Below are 16325 nucleotides of genomic sequence, written 5' to 3'. Positions count from 1 at the left end.
TTAAAAAAATGGAGGGGATGAATATATATATGTATTTGCAGATATATGTCTCAAATACCTCGTATATCTCAGATATAAGAAACACCAACAGTTGTCTCCAGGGAAGAAAACCAGGTGGATAAGAAAAAGCAGAAGAGATGTTCCACTGTGTGTCTTTGAAATCTTTTGAATTTTGTACTAGATGAATATATTAACTAATCAAAGTTAATTCTTTAAAAAACAACACCCATCTTTAAAACAGAACCTCCATTTTTTTAAAAAAACTCTTTTGCTACGCTTCAAAACCAAACAATTGTGCTATCGTTCTTTGACTTATACATAATATTTTATCAGCATTTTTCTTAGGCTGTTTATCTACAGCGATCTTAATTTTGCTTTCTGAGCAACACACAATCTGACCCCCGAACAAACTAATTACACATCCTTCTTTTGGGCTCATAATACCTTCACATCACCATATCCATCCCCAGCTGTGTGCCATAGCCATCTGAGTCCATATTTGCCTGATTATAAGTGCCTCAAAGTATACATGTATCTGATTAATTTTTTCAATCCCCCATAGCACCTGAACACGATACAGACTCAATACAAATTGGTTGGACTCAACTGCTGAAAAATTTGGACACTAAGATATCAGTATAGCTATTATGTTTCCTTCATCTTATTCAGATACAAGCAGGTCAAATGGCTTTTCAAAAGAAGTTGATGGAATATTTTGTGTCTTTCTAGCTGATCAATTGTTAATATAATGGAGACTGGATAAGTTAGTTTGATGCTAGTAGCTTCTGCTAAATTTGAACATTAAATCTGGCTGTGAAAGTAAATTAATATAACAGAAGATATCCTGAACTTGGAGGCACCAACTCCTGAGATCAGCAGGCCCTTCAGATTACATTTTAATTTCACAATTAATCCTTAGTAGTCCTCTGGAGTCAGGCAAAACAGAAACTAAATGAACCCCAACTCAGGCAGCAGTTTATGTGATAAAAGTCACATATTTACCCTTTGTAGAAGCAAAGTTATTATAGTCATACATATCACATCCATTACAACAGATACCAGCACCTTATTACCTTGTTATCTTTATGTGGGCAGTATTACTAGTCTTCACAGGACTTAATATTTGAGGTAATATTCAATTTTCAAATAAATTTCTAGTCCAGCAAATTTGGATAGTTATTTGCTATTATTCTAAAATGAACCTATGCTTTGGTTAATAAAAAAGGCTATGCTATGTAACTCACCAAGTTTCATGATGGCTTTGTTTTTCAACTTACTGGGCCAATAATACTATTTGCAAAATTAGTTGTAATTTGAATATTATTACTATTTCATCTGCAAATGTTAACAGAATTTCAAAGACTTCTAAAGCTTTTGCAGAATGTGAACTAAAAGGAAAAGAACTACCATTTTCTGGCTACCCCTTGTCAATGATAAGGCCTGAGTGGAGGTCAAGCTTTTAACAAAAGCATATAGTTTAACATGATCCATCAATACCACTTTTAGGTATTTAGCCAAAATAATTGAAAGCCTTGACTTGAAGAGATAATTGTACACCCATATGCATAGCAGCATTATTCACAATAGCCAGAATGTGGAAGTAACCCACGTATCCATCAACAGATGAATGATAAAGATAAAGTATGATGGAATATTAAACTCCCTTAAAAAGGAAGGAAATTCCAACACATAGTACAACATGAATGAACCCTGAAGACCTGCTAAGTGAAATAAGCCAGTCACAAAAGAACAAATACAAGAGAACTTCAATAAGTTTGTGGAAAAATAAAATTAAAAGATAATATAAATCTTGAAATGAACTTTTTTTTTTTCTAAGATGACCGGTAAGGGGATCTTAACCCTTGACTTGGTGTTGTCAACACCATGCTCACCCAAGTGAGCTAACCGGCCATCCCTATATGGGATCCAAACCCGTGGCCTTGGTGTTATCGGCACCACACTCTCCCGAGTGAGCCACAGGCCAGCCCCTTTCCATGAACTTTTGAAGTACCCTTGTAGTATATAATTCCATTTATATGAGGTACCTAGAGTACTCAAATTCTTAGAGAAAGAAAACAGAAAGGTGGTTACCAGGAGCTGGGGAAGGGGAGGGAACGGGGAGTTATTATTTGATGGGGACAGAGTTTCAGTTTGGGGAGATGAAAAGGTTCTAGACATGGATGCTGGTGATGGTTGCACAACATGGTAAATGTACTTAATGACATTTATACAGTTAAAAATGTTAAATTTTATATTATGTACATTGCACCATAATAAAAAAAAAAGTGAAGTTTAATGATGAACTTCTTTCTTTATTTCCCTCATCTAATTAGGATTAGGAAACAGACATTATCCTTCCTTTGAGAATATTTTTAGAAAAATGCTCCCCCTCTATTTTCCTCATTGCTGTCTTCAGAATACATTTAACGGGCAGAACAAGGCACTTTTCTTGCTCCTATGGTATTTTTCCACCACCATTATTTCATTCTGTGTAGCCCAAATTCCCAAACGCCTATATACATAATGAAGGGCTTAATAAGGAAAGAATTTTGGCAGAGTTTGTTCTACAGAATCTCTGTTCCTGAGGGTTTATATTGTAACACCACTACTCATTTTTTGATACTATTAATGCCTAAATGGAATTTTTGGATTTTATTTTCTCTACCTCAAATCTGGCTCCCTCATTTTGTGCAGTTCATCAAAAATTTAATTTTTAAATTGGAAGTATCCAGAGAGTTGAACTGATTTCCAAGTCATACAAGTTAACTTCTTGGCAGACACTAGGATCGAAGCTAGATTATTCCTATTCCAATACACCTTTGCAATATATGCAGATTTTTTTTAAAAGGGTATGTTAAAAGAATAAGATATGGCTATGATAAAAATCCCATTTTTAGCTGTGTATCCCAATTAAATCTTACCAATAAATTACCAATTAAATCTTTAAAACTTTCAAAAGCAACCAAAATCCACTCTTACTGTGAGCATTCCTCAGCACAAGGTATATCTGTGAGGGCAACGACACTTCATATCTGACGGCCAATGTAGTATAAATATGATCTATTATTAAACCGCCGGGCTGGCCAGTCAGCTCAGTTGGTTAGCACACAGCCATATAACACCAAGGTCACGGGTTCAGATCCCCATACTGGCCAGCCACTTAAAAAACAAACAAAAAAACCAGTAAAGGTAAGATCCTAGAAAACCGGTATACTGGGAGTGGGAAGAAAGCAAGGAGCCTAACACAGTCACAAGAAACTGCGAAAACAGGCAAAGCTAACAAACCAAACTGGGAAGAAAGGCTTTCACTGGTGCACCAGATCCTTCAGACTAGTTTAATCTGCAAAGGAGTGCTCCTTGGGTAGAAAACAAAAATAGCCAAATTACAAAACAAGATTTCCCATGAAAGTCTATCAGGGATCAGGGAAAAAAAATCGATAGGGAGCAGTCAGCCACCAGGACAAATAACTCTACAACACAAGCTCTGTGGCCCTACACTAAGTCAAAATGCTACCCTTAAATGAACCAAGCAGAATGGAGATGAGAAGGTGAACTCTTTTGCAGGCCAAAGTCACCAACTACTCCAAGAATAATAAAATAAATGTGCCTAAAGTTTAAGAGCCAAGTGTCTTTCTGGATTAGGGAAAAAAGGCATCTGTACTGTAAAAAGTCAAAAAGAATAGCTTAACTTAAGAGTGTTTATCCATGGCTAACATACTAGGAAGCAGATTCTAAACTAATCCCATCACACCTAGTAGGAGTCAGGACCAAATGAAACCTATCATCAGGAGGGACTTGACAATTTGAGACCCAGATGAGGCAGAGAGGAAGAATAGGATGGACTAAATTAAATCATCCGTAGACTCAGGTTTGAAATAAGAAATCACTAACAATATCCTTCATTTGCTTTCCTTCTCCTGGACTTTTTAAAAAATAATATTTGGGGGCTGGCCAGTCAGTCAGCTCAGCTGGTTGGAGAGCAGCGTTATAACAAGGTTTAAGGTTCAGATCCCCATACCGGCCAGCTGCCAAAAAAAAAAAAAGTAAAAATAAAAATTTAAGAAATCTCTCCATTTAATCTTCATTTAACTAAAAGTAAACAGAGAATAAGAAATAAAATAAATGACTTTGAAGGCCAGGAGTGATGACAGTGACAACACCAACCACATATAGGAAGGAAGCAGATGAGAAGTGAAAATCACAAGGGAGAAAACTAGATACAGATTCTCTACCCACTGTGGCACACAAGTTTGTGCACACTTTGTAAGTGTTAAATAGTTTTACATTACTGACTGTGAAATAAGGAATTACTACACCAAAATCCATCAAGAAGACAAGAACCCAGAGACATAAACCCAGCACTCAAAAAAATTATTTCTGTTTAAGGGCATTTGCTGATTTAATTCTAAAGAAAAAGCTTTGAATAGGAGATGTGATCTAGGAAGCCAAAGACCAGGACCTGCTGTAAGAGGGGAGCCTGGAGAAGCCACCTCATACTTTAAAAGCAGTGACCCCAATGGCTATCTCCTCAGGATAAGAATGACCAAAAAATAAAGAGCTCTTGTAAAAAAATCAATGTATAGGTTTATGCAGATTAGACAAATTTCAAGAGAACATTAATGAAGTGGAAGATAGGTCAGAAGAAACTACCAAGTATTCAGACAAAGGAAACAAAAAAACAAGCAATAAGAAGATAGCGTAAGAGGCAGAATAAATACAGTGAGAAGATCTACCATATGTTTAAACGGAGTGCCAGAGAAGACAGAGAATAAGGCAAAAGCAATACATGTGAAGAAAATAGCTGAGAATATTCTAGTACTGAGGAAAGTGGCAAGCTACAGACTGAGGAAGCCCTGTGAACCCCAAGCAGCATAAATAAAAGTAATCCAACTTAGACACATCTCCCATCCCTGCAATGCAGTGCAGAAAATCAAAGACAAAGAGAAAAATTTGAAAATGGGCAAAGAGATAATAATCTTCAACACAATGGCATTTAGGCTAAAAGTTAAAAAATAGTAAAAAGAAAAAAAAAAAAAAGTAAAATGGAAGCCAGTAGACAACAGTAAACAATGTGCTGAAAGAAAATAATAGCCAGCCTAGAATTTTAAACTTAGCAAAAATATCATTCAAGAATTAAATCAAGGAGGGTGCCAGTGCAGTGGTGTTTACAACTAATTGATCACAACTGGTTACAAATTTCTTTGTTCCTTCTCCACTCCCACTGTTTCAATTGACTAGCCTTAAAAAAAAAAAAAAAAAGAAAGCCAAAGTAAACATTTTCAAGCAGATAAAATGAGGAGACCCATACTAGAGAAATTCCAAAGGATGTACTTATGCAAAAGAAAAAGTATTCCAGGGGCCGGCCCGTGGCTCACTCGGTAGAGTGCGGTGCTGATAACACCAAGGCCACGGGTTCGGATCCTATGTAGGGATGGCCGGTTTGCTCACTGGCTGAGCGTGGTGCTGACAACACCAAGCCAAGGGTTGAGATCCCCTTACCGGTCATCTTTAAAAAAAAAAAAAAAAGAAAAAAGAAAAAGTATTCCAGATAGATCAGAAATACAAAGAGAATGAAAAACAAAGTGTATATAAGTCAATCTAAATGAATAATGACTATATAAAAGACTCAATAATACCTGTGGATCCTTAAACATACACACACATATACATGCACAAATAAGTGGTGGATACCTGACAATTTTTGCATTTTCAAAACCCATGAAACTATGCAATGCAAAGAGGAAACCCTATATAAACTATGGACTTTAGTTAATAATGTATCAATATTTGCTCATCAATTGTATCAAATCTACCACACTCATAATGTAAGATGCTAAAAACAGGGGAAACTGGGGGAAAGAGTATATGGGAACTCTCTATACTAAATGCTCGATTTTCTGTAAACCTAAAAGTGCTCTAAAAAACAAAGCCTACTAAATAAATACGAGTATATGTATCTTTGTGTGTGTATATGTATATACACACACACAATTAAGTATATAACAGCAACAACATGTAGTGGGAGAGGACTAAACAGTTAAATCTTCAAGGCCCTTGTATTGACCAAGAGGAGGACAAAGATACCGATTAACATTAACTTTTTTTTTTTTTTTTTTTTAAAGATGACTGGTAAAGGGGCCGACCCCGTGGCTCACTCGGGAGAGTGCGGCGCTGGGAGCGCCGAGGCCGAGGGTTCGGATCCTATATAGGGATGGCCGGTGCGCTCACTGGCTGAGCGCGGTGCGCGCGACACCATGCCAAGGGTTACGCTCCCCTTACCGGTCACAAAAAAAAAAAAAAAAAAAAACATGACTGGTAAGGGAATCTTAACCCTTGACTTGGTGTTGTCAGCACCACGTTCTCCTTAGTGAGCTAACCGGCCATCCTTATACAGGAATCTGAACCCGTGGCCTTGGTGTTATCAGCACCACACTCTCCCAAGTGAGCCACGGGCCGGCCCTAACATTAACTTTTGATAAGTTAAGGATACATGTTGTAATTTCTGTGGTAACCAATATACGAAGAGAAAGGGTACAAGACTTTCAAACTAAAAGAGGCCATGGGGAGCCTTTAAAGCAAGGGTGTAACACAGTAAGATTGGTAATTCCTAGAAATATAACTGGTGACAGTGTAGAGAAAGATAAGCGGGTAGGAGAGACTGACTATTACGATTATGAAGGAGGAAGGTCTGGATTAAGGCAGTAACAAGAGGAGCAGAAAAACGCCTGAGAATTTTCAGAGAAAGAAGAGACTTGAGTTGATACTTGACTTCCTGTGAAATAAGGAAAGAATCAAATAAATAATAAAGTAAACGAAAGGGAGAGGACTACATGAAAGCAAGCATAATAATAAACTTATCAACAGTTCCTTAAAATGCATTGGTATAAGTGTACACTATTCCCAGCATTTATGCTTATTGAGCACTGTCTAGCATGTATTAAATGTAAAATACCTAAACATTAAAAAAAAAAAAATCATAAATGGCATTGGTATGTGAAACAGCTATCACTACATATCCATAACTGTGAAAACTTCCTTTTTCTAAAAGATGACCAGTAAGGGGACCTTAACTCTTGACTGGGTGTTGTCAGCACCACATTCTCCCAAGTGAGCGAACCGGCCATCCCTATATAGGGATCCGAACCCGTGGCCTTGGTGTTATCAGCAACGCATTCTCCCAAGTGAGCCACTGCCTGGCCTCATAACTGCGAAAACTTCTAATCAATGCAATTAACATGACAGAGGAAAAAGATATCAGTTGGTTAAACATCTCTTTAGAAGTCAAATTTGATTATTTAAGGTGACTGTGAATCAGACTCACAAATTTATGGGCCGGCCCGTAACTTATTTTTCAAAGAAAAAACAATTCTCTCATTTTGCCATCATTTTTCATTAGTTTATGCAATTTTGTATTAGGTTATATAATTACAACACGAGTGCAAGTTGTCATAAAGTTGTCAGTCTTTAATTCAACTGGTGGGAGCAATGCAGTGGGTATCAGTCAGTATGGATTATAAAGAGAATGGAGAATGTCCATTAATCCAGTGAGTTAAGAACATATTTGTTAACCAATATCCCTGTTATAAAAGATCTAAATTCACTTCTTACTGCTTCTCTTATACTTGGAATAGCATCTGGCACATACTACAAGTATTTGCCACTATATTAGCATTCATATTCAACTAGGTACAGGTAGCAGTGCATGCAAGGGTAGAATTCCACCTACTTTACACAGTCTCCAGAGTCGGAGACAATCTGTACTTAAACTGTCAAAAGAGTGCACAGTAGGGAATATACACTGCAGCAGTTCAAGATACAGTCGGTTTCATACTACTAGAAGTGGATTATCCAGCGCTTAAAGAAAGAGATCTTAAAAAAGAAGTAGGATACCTCACATATCAGGTCAACAAGAAATGAAGAAGTAGGTTCACAACCCAACTTAACCTTAACACCTCAAAACTGCTTACAGAATGGTTCCAGGTCCTCCTAAAAAGTGGCAGTTAGACTAGGAGGAGAGCCTGCCACAGGCTTTTCAGTGCATGTTAGACTACCCTCCCCTATCACCAACTCACAAATGACAGAAAACATCACCAAGCTTTTAAACAAAAACCACACAGCACATCCCAAAGCCCAAGAGGAATGACTTCTGGTTTGCCAATTATGAAGTAAGTACATATGCCAATAGAAATAGAAACTGAATGCATACAAATACCATGCAAGAGAATAATTTGCAAATAAAAAAACTAAGTGTAAAGTAACAAACAACTTAAATATGATTAATAAATGTAGAATTGTGGCCATTTAGTTATGTCCTAAGTTTTGTGATGTATATCTAACTTGCAGACATAAAAACCTTAAAGTAACAACAGAAGATCTATAATATCCAAGAATTTCAAAGACTGTAGCTACTTACAACACCTTTGTCCACTAGGAAAGAATCCACAGTGGCACTGACTTTCTTCCTTCTATGGACATCAAAAAGTACTGAAAATGTTACAAATAGTTAGGAGAAACTCAAAGACAGCCCATGAGGCTCCACCAGTCCCACTAGATGGCACCATCACAGGGAAGTCACTCTGCTCTCCCATTTGGAGCAGCAAGAGCTGAAACCTCTCTTGATCTTTGCAAAACTGAAAGCTGTCATCAGCACAGTGATATCCTCACTGGGAAATTATGACCCATAATGAGAATTCAAAGCTAGGAAGAGGAGTTTTTCCAAAAGCACTCTCTTCTCCTAGTATCACTGCCCCTACACTACCCTCATTTCAAATCAATGGTGTGAAAGATACAATGTTTTGCAGGTAAAAAAAAAAAAAAAAAAAAAAAAGGTCATACAAAATGGAGATTTTCTTTTCCTCTTCCTAGCTCTGCAAACTACAGAATAATTTACTTTTTTTTTTTCAAGTCTCTTTGTTACAGAAAAAGAAATACTCTCCTACTAGTATCACATTTATTGTAATCAACATACTTACCATCACTGGAAACATCAAAAAAAAATTAATGGCATAAAAACAATGGGATATAGATGAGCTTTTCTCTGTACAGATAACTCCTTTCTATGTTAAAGGTAGAACTTCCTATAAAACTTGTTGCTGCATTAAAGTTTTCTAACACCCTAGTTACATGATTTTAAATTGGTTCTAGGCAACAAAATGCAGAATGGCACTCATTCCTATCACTTATGCCCTACTCTATCAAAAGTATACTTGGATATAGCCATTATGAACCTTAAAACGGAATGAAAGAAAAACATCCCGGGCCGAGCCCGTGGCGCACTCGGTAGAGTGCTGCGCTGGGAGCGCGGCGACGCTCCCGCCGCGGGTTCGGATCCTATATAGGAATGACCGGTGCACTCACTGGCTGAGTGCCGGTCACGAAAAAACGACAAAAAAAAAAAAAAAAAAAAAAAAAAAAAAAGAAAAACATCCCAACAACAAAGACCAATGAGTTTAAACTATGTACAATATAAATACAAACTTACTGACTTAATAGGGGACCATTTGAACAGATTTGGATATGAGCTTTATGCTGAATTCCCAAGTCAAAAGACATATCAAAGGTCATCATTAAGTAATTAACCGAACCAGAGATTGATTTCATACTCAAATAAACTGCTCCCTTCTATATGAAGCTAGTTCACCTGCATTGGAGAACTTACATTTGCACATATAACTTCCATATATAACAACGTTCAAGAGTATAGCGACTCCAAAGTGCCACAGAAGTCAGTTATTTAATTTAAGTGGACAAAGAAATCAAAAACTAATGTGTTAACAAATCCTGCATTCCCACAGCCCCTTGTCATGGCTCTAATACAGCTCTCATCACAGTATCGTCTCTTTTTGTCTCTGTCTCTATTTCTCTCCATACTGCAGGTTTGGAGGCACAAAGCTGAGGTATCATCCCTGACACCCTGCACAATGCCTACGATACAGTAGGCACTTACTATCTGTTGAATGAACAAAAAACTATCAAGCTATTCCAGTTCACCAAAATTGTGAGACCCATCAAAGAAGCCACTTTTCCCAACTAAATCACACACACCTTCTCCTTGAAGAAGCTACTTACCAAAGCATGAGGTAACACCTAGGTTACCATGAGACATAGGATTTCTTGAAATACACATAAAGAAATGAATCACATTGGTCAAAGATCAAAAATTCACATATTCACACATCTGAAGTCCAAGTAATGTAACAATCATGGATCAATGAAGCTTTTAAATAAAACGTGATAAATATACTCCACATATTTTATTAAAATCTTAAGTGTTTTACATATTGCACTAAAATCATCCTATAAGAGCAGAGTAGTAGACCAGCAAGTACATAAGGACGCACAGGAAACCGTAACATTGCTTAACTTCAAACCTGCCCATTAATAGAGGCTTGATTTTATTTTATGCTCCCATAACAAAAATAAAAACAGTGAACAAGAAGGAAAAATAGGAGGCATGAGAAAGCAGTCTGGGGGTGCAATCAGGAGGAATCTGCTGAACTGCAGATTTGGAGAACCGACAGACTTTGCAGAGGCAGATTTTTCAATACTCTACCATACAACTACCCAAAAAGTCCAGAGTAATGAAACTACGCAATGCCTTATAATTAACAGTCTCTTTCTGAATGACTAAGAAGTTTTAACAAAATATGGCATAGAATCTAGACACACATCCTGTTAGTACCCTTGCAACAAGACCCATGGGAAACCTCTCCTATATTAGAAGGGAAAAAAAGAAGCATAGAGTCCCATGTAGATCACCTTCAAATGTATTATTAAATGATTCTCAGAATGACTGGCCAGATTTAAAAGTTCACTGCAACCATGAGCCAACCAAACCTTCTCCCCTGCAATCTATCAGTACGGTCAACCCAAATTGCTCTTAATCATTTTTTAAGTGTGCTTAAATTAGACTATGAATGGTGTTCATTATCATTTTACTCACCTTACTGACACCAACTCCAGTAAACCTGGCCTCTAATAATTCCTGCCGTCGTGGGTCCAGGCTATGCAATTCTTCCATCATTTCTACTGAAAAAGAAAAACTAGGCTGTGAAACCATGAAAACTAAAATGTGAGGAACCAATTTTATTTATAACAAAATTCACAGTAATTATTTCACTCAATGGTCACATGCAGGTAAATCTCAAGTAAATATAGCATAAAAGTGGTAAGTGACAATGTGTTGCATCAAATAGTAAAACATTTAAAGTTACAGAGCGGCTCAGAAGTCCTCTTCTATGAGGACCACTTACTCTTCCCTAGTTCTGATTTTATTTTAACAGCCCCCAAACCTCAGACCCTTCATATAATCTCTGTAAAAGTTGAGCACAGGGAAAAAACAAAACAAGGGCTAGCTTGAAAAAGAAAATTCCTCCTACCAACCTTTGAATCTAGCTAAGTACTTTCAAATACCTCTTTCCCAAACACACAGGAACTAGTTCTTAAACTAAAAATAAGAATCATTAATAACAATTTCAAAAGAATATAGCATGAATCAAAAGCTACAAATAACTTCGAATAACACTATTATATAGCCCCTTTCTCTGAAGACATCACAGCAGCTCATGAAGATAGGAATTATCCTATCTAAATAAATTTAATAAAGAACCCATGGTAAAACCATCAACCTGCATTCACTCAGGAAATTAATATAGCTCCATAACAATCCCTTTACAAAATCTTTTTCTGACCACTCCCTGGAGCAGTAGGTTTCTCTCCACTCTGGACATCTGCTTTTAGCACTCCTTCCAAGCAGGGAGGGGCAGTAGGACACCATTTTTAAACTCCTTCCATGACCATTAATGCACAGGCTACTTTCAGCAAATATGTCCATCCTTTCCAAGAGATCAATTCTTGCATGACCCTTTAAAAACCTCTCTTTAATAGTAACAGTGGAAAAAGAGCATACATTACATAGAACCCTTTCAAACACGGATTAAGTAGTTATTGGAATGATTGGCGTGATTTTTAAGCTCACTGAAAACATGAATCAAACATTCTCCTCTGCAATCTAACAACTTCACAATTTCCAATAACAACCCCTCCAAGTCCTCCAGTTTCATTTCCCTTCCTGGATTGAGAACCTGGGGCAAAGGGGACTGAAAGGGTGACAAATTAAAGTTTCACCCACACATACAAGTGCAGGTGAGAGAAGAAATTAGGAAATTCTCGGAAGATTATAAAGGCGTCTTTTTAAAAAGAAAAGCAAAGAAAGAGAGATTGGGAGAGTGAGTTTCCCCTCAGTAAGTGGCCTTCCTCGCGTCTCGCCCTGCCCTCATCGAGGTCGGAATGGCAGAGGTTGCAGTCTCTCCCAAACCCCAAGGTCTCCGCAACGTTTCCCAAACCTCCATCCCCAGGCCTGGCCCGGAAAATGACGCCCCGGCGGTTATTCCATTTAATGTCAACTCATGTTAAGGAAATATCCGCTCCGTCTCATTCCAGCCGGGCCTTGGATTGGGATCCTCCCTGTAGCCCACGGCCGGGAAGCAGGACCCATGGGGCCTGGTCCCGGCGCCCATCGCCGGCTCCAAACTTTCCCCAACTCCAGGCCCACCTGTCACGGAGGGAGGGAGGGCCAGCCCTCGGGGACGTCCGGGAGGCTGCGGGGTCTCCAGCTGCCGGCGTGCCCCTCTCTCGGCCGGCCGCCCTCCCCACTCCCAGGCCGGGGCCGCCTGGGCCTCCCCCGTCTTCGGCCGGGCCCCAAGGCGACCCGCAGCCCTCAGGGAGCTCCGCTCGCCTCATCGCCGAGCTGCGGCCCGGCGCCGGCCCCGGGGTGGGCCGGGGTCTCAGCCTCCTCAGGCCGAGAGGGTTCCCGGGACGGTTAATGCCCCAGGCCCGGCGCCCTCCCCCGCCCGGGGCTCAGCCTCTCACCTGCCGCCGCCGCCGCTCCACGCTCCTCCCGGGAGGGGCCCCGACCCGACCCGGCTGCGGGCCGCTCCGCTCTCCCCCTGGGCAGGCCCGGGGCGGAGCCGGGGCCTCTCCTGAGCGCCGCAACCCCCCGCCCGGGCAGCCGCCGCCGGCGCCGGGCTCCACGAGAGGGCGGGCGGGGGAGGGGGGCCACGGAGGCCGCAGATCCCCGGGCTCGCGTACAGAGCCAGGCGCCCGACGCGGGCCCGGGCCCGGGCGGCCGCGGGGAACGCGGGACCGGCCTCCTGGCGCCGGACAAAGGCCAAGAAAGGCGCAGGAGGGCCCAGGCCGGGCCGGGAGGTGGGGGCCCGCTCGGCTGGGGGCCACTCGGGTGCGGCGCGGAGGGCGGGGGGGTCGGAACCGCTGGTGCCCAGGACCCGCCTCCGGCCCCTTAATCCGGATCGGTTCGGTCCGGATTAGTAGTGATCGGTGTAAACACACTAGTGAAACCGCGTGTTTCCTCGCGAGATTTGCACGGCTGGGCGGTAGGGGGGGTCCTGGGGGGGTGGGGGAAGCGCCGACAGTGGGGGAGGAGGGGGAGAGGACGAGAAGGTGGGGGGGGTCCCCGCTGCCCCGGCGCCCCGCCTCCTCCAATCAGCGGCCGGGCTGGCGGGCAGGGGTTAACCAGGGGACCCCGCGCCGGCGGAGGAGGCCGCGCCTCGCCGGGCTGTGAGGGCGGACGGCGGGCGGTGCCGGTGGATGGGCCGCAACGCGAGGTCGGGCGGTCGGGGGGAGTCCCGCCGCGGTCTTTCTATCACGGGTCCTCGCCCTGCGGGACCGGACCCGGCCGGGGCTGCTGGGCTGGCGCCACGGGCCGCGGACCGGCGCTAGAGGAGTCTTGCCGCCGGGGCCTGGCCTTTTCCGGATCCACCTCACCTACCCCTGCGCCCGCGCGTCTCCACGAGTTTGGGTGAGAAATGAGGTTGCTCTGCCCAGGGATGGATATTAGAGGAAGAAACCCTGTGAGCCGGTGGACCCCGCCTGAAGTTCCTGGAGAAGCCCAGTTAGTGAGTTCGCTGTGCCCACCGGTGTTCGCGGGCTCCCACGGCCTGCCACTCCAAAGCCACTGTCCCGCTCCCAAACCCCCTCTTGGCGTCCCGGAAAGCGGGCCGCGCTTTTCCTCCACGTACCTGCTTGGCAGGGCGTCTCCAGGGACAAGAGGTGCCCTGGGATCAAAGCTGGGCCCCCACCCCCACCGGGATGTTGCCCTCCGGAAGGTGGGGCGCTGCCCCCGGGGGACTCTCCCGGCGCACCCAGGGGCAGGTTCACGTCACCCTCCTATTAAAAACACGGCCCTCGTGGGTACTTAGGGGGCTCTGAGAATAAGTGCTAGAAAGGAAAAAACAGACCTGCCCTTCACAGAATCTCTACTGAGGAATGAGAAATACAAAAGGGTGAACGCTTGTGCGCAAGAAGAGCTTCCTGCATTATAAAGGGCTCCCACTGTGATCACCCAGCGCCAAAGAAAAAAATCACGTTCTTCACCGACTCCCTTGAGCCAAGATACTGACTTCAATGCAACTACCCAATTTAGTATTTTCCTCTGATGCTTCCTCGATCAGATGTCTGAAGATGACTTAAGATTGACTAAAAGCGAATCACAAGGGAAAAATTCAGACCTTGACCAACAAGAGCCTTCAACTTTTTCAGGGGTAGGCAAGTACTCCAAGTGGAGTTTCTGCTCTTATTTCTTCTTTAGAACTAACTAATTCTTCCATATTTTAAGCAACACAGACCTGATGAAAGGGCAATGATGGCAGTTTACTTTGTGTTAGTTTTCCAACCTTCCAAACCGTTGGGGCAAATTCAAACACTGTGGAAAAACTCCATTAAACCAAGAGTCATCTTCCTCTGGATCCCAGACTGCTTGGGAAGTTGCAGACACATTTCCAAAGACAACTGTTTGAAGGAGAGGGTGAGAGCAAGTCCTGGGAAGTGGGTAGGTAAAAAGGGCAAGGTAGAGGACAACCAAGAGTGCAGCCTCCCTGCAATACAGGTAGTTTGCACGTGACTTGCCTTCTGCACCAATACAAAAGAAAAGCAAATGAGGCACGGTCTTTCATCATAGCCAGTGATCTAAAAAGTAACTCCTTAAAGTGACACTGGAATATCAAATCTGAAGAGAAGAGTTGAAAAGAGTTCCAGCCCAGCTCTTCCACAGACAAGCTGCATGGACCTGTTTGTTTCCTAACCTTTTCAAGCTTCCCAACCTTATCTGTGAAGGAGGAATTTGGGGTAGAGGATTTCCAAAGTTGTTCCCAGGTTTAAAAGCTGTGTGATTCCATTTATTTAAAAGTAATTAGTTAGGGCGGGCCTGTGGCTCACTCGTGAGAGTGCGGTGCTGATAACACCAAGGCCCCGGGTTCGGATCCCATATAGGGATGGCCGGTTTGCTCATTGGGAGATTGTGGTGCTGACAACACCAAGTCAAGGATTAAGATCCCCTTACCGGTCATCTTTTAAAATAAATAAATAAATAAATAAATAAATAAATAAAATAAAAGTAATTAGTTAAAGTAATCATTGGGGGAGCTGGCTGGTTAGCTCACTTGGTAGACTATGGTGCTGATAATACCAAGGTCAAGGGTTGGGATCCCTTTACTGACCAGCAGCCCCCCCCCCCCAAGAAAGTAATCATTGGAATTTGGAATCAGAACGCCAGGAGAGTTGAGACTTTTAGTTTCACTTTTCCAAGTTGTTTTTCTCTACATAGCAAAGAACTTATACAGTCATAGGTCTATTTACAGCCCCACACTAGATTTAACACACACCCCAATAGGAATTGCTCGTAGGAATTTAATGAATTTGCTAACTACAGAGATTGGGTGTTTCTATTTATAAGCATCATATAAATGGAAATATCAAATATCAACAGTAAGGCAAAATACAGACAATAGGGCTCACCCTTCCCCAGAGAAAGAAGAAATTCTGCTGCAGATGTTTCCTCTTTATAAAGTGATTTAACCTTGGGTTCATGAATCAACTTATTTAAAGTGTGTTTGGTCACATCGTGACTTTGTAAGGCACAGCCTGTCATGGAATGGCAAATGGTGACATGGCCCCATGCAAAGGTCCAGTTCCCATCAGCTGTGGAGAACTCAAACAGGGATCGAAGTAGATGTTCACACTGATCATCTGGTCCTTCCTGCCTCCATGGGGTGAATAACAAGTCCTCCAGATTTGTGTTCAGGGGCTGGCTGGTTAGCTCAGTTAGAGCATGGTGCTGATGACACCAAGGTCCAGGATTCTATCCCTGTACACACACAGACTCATGTTCATAGTCACAAAAGACCACAGAGCTAGCTGGACATCCCTCAGATGAATTTTGGTGTTCCCTGAGGCATGCTCTGCAGGTTTGGATAGGGTATGATTCTTTAAAGGGAATAAAGGTTATGTTGGTCAAGTAATTTGTGGGCAAC

General features: G+C 42.1%; 1 protein-coding gene across 11 annotated transcripts in view; it reads right to left on the bottom strand.

Moving 5' to 3' along the window:
• The window catches only part of TLK2 (tousled like kinase 2), a 122598-nt gene extending 108466 nt beyond the window's left edge, over positions 1-14132 (bottom strand). For 5 of the 11 annotated variants that reach the window (XR_010021976.1, XM_063081464.1, XM_063081472.1 and 2 more), the window contains exons 1-2: positions 12871-13360; positions 10943-11028 (exon numbers count right to left, since the gene is read on the bottom strand). Coding sequence is in view for 10 of the 11 variants with exons in the window: in XM_063081464.1 (XP_062937534.1) it covers positions 10943-11023 (81 nt within the window). In the remaining variant the exon portion in view is untranslated. Of the gene's footprint in view, positions 1-10942; positions 11029-12553; positions 12575-12870; positions 13361-14036 lie in introns of those variants that run through there. The other 6 variants (XM_063081470.1, XM_063081474.1, XM_063081466.1 and 3 more) reach the window with 5 other exon arrangements.
• Positions 14133-16325: the final 2193 nt, after the last annotated feature.

This window comes from Cynocephalus volans, chromosome 16 (genome assembly GCF_027409185.1).
Source record: "Cynocephalus volans isolate mCynVol1 chromosome 16, mCynVol1.pri, whole genome shotgun sequence".
Taxonomy (NCBI): domain Eukaryota; kingdom Metazoa; phylum Chordata; class Mammalia; order Dermoptera; family Cynocephalidae; genus Cynocephalus; species Cynocephalus volans.
This window is presented reverse-complemented; position numbering and strand designations above follow the sequence as displayed.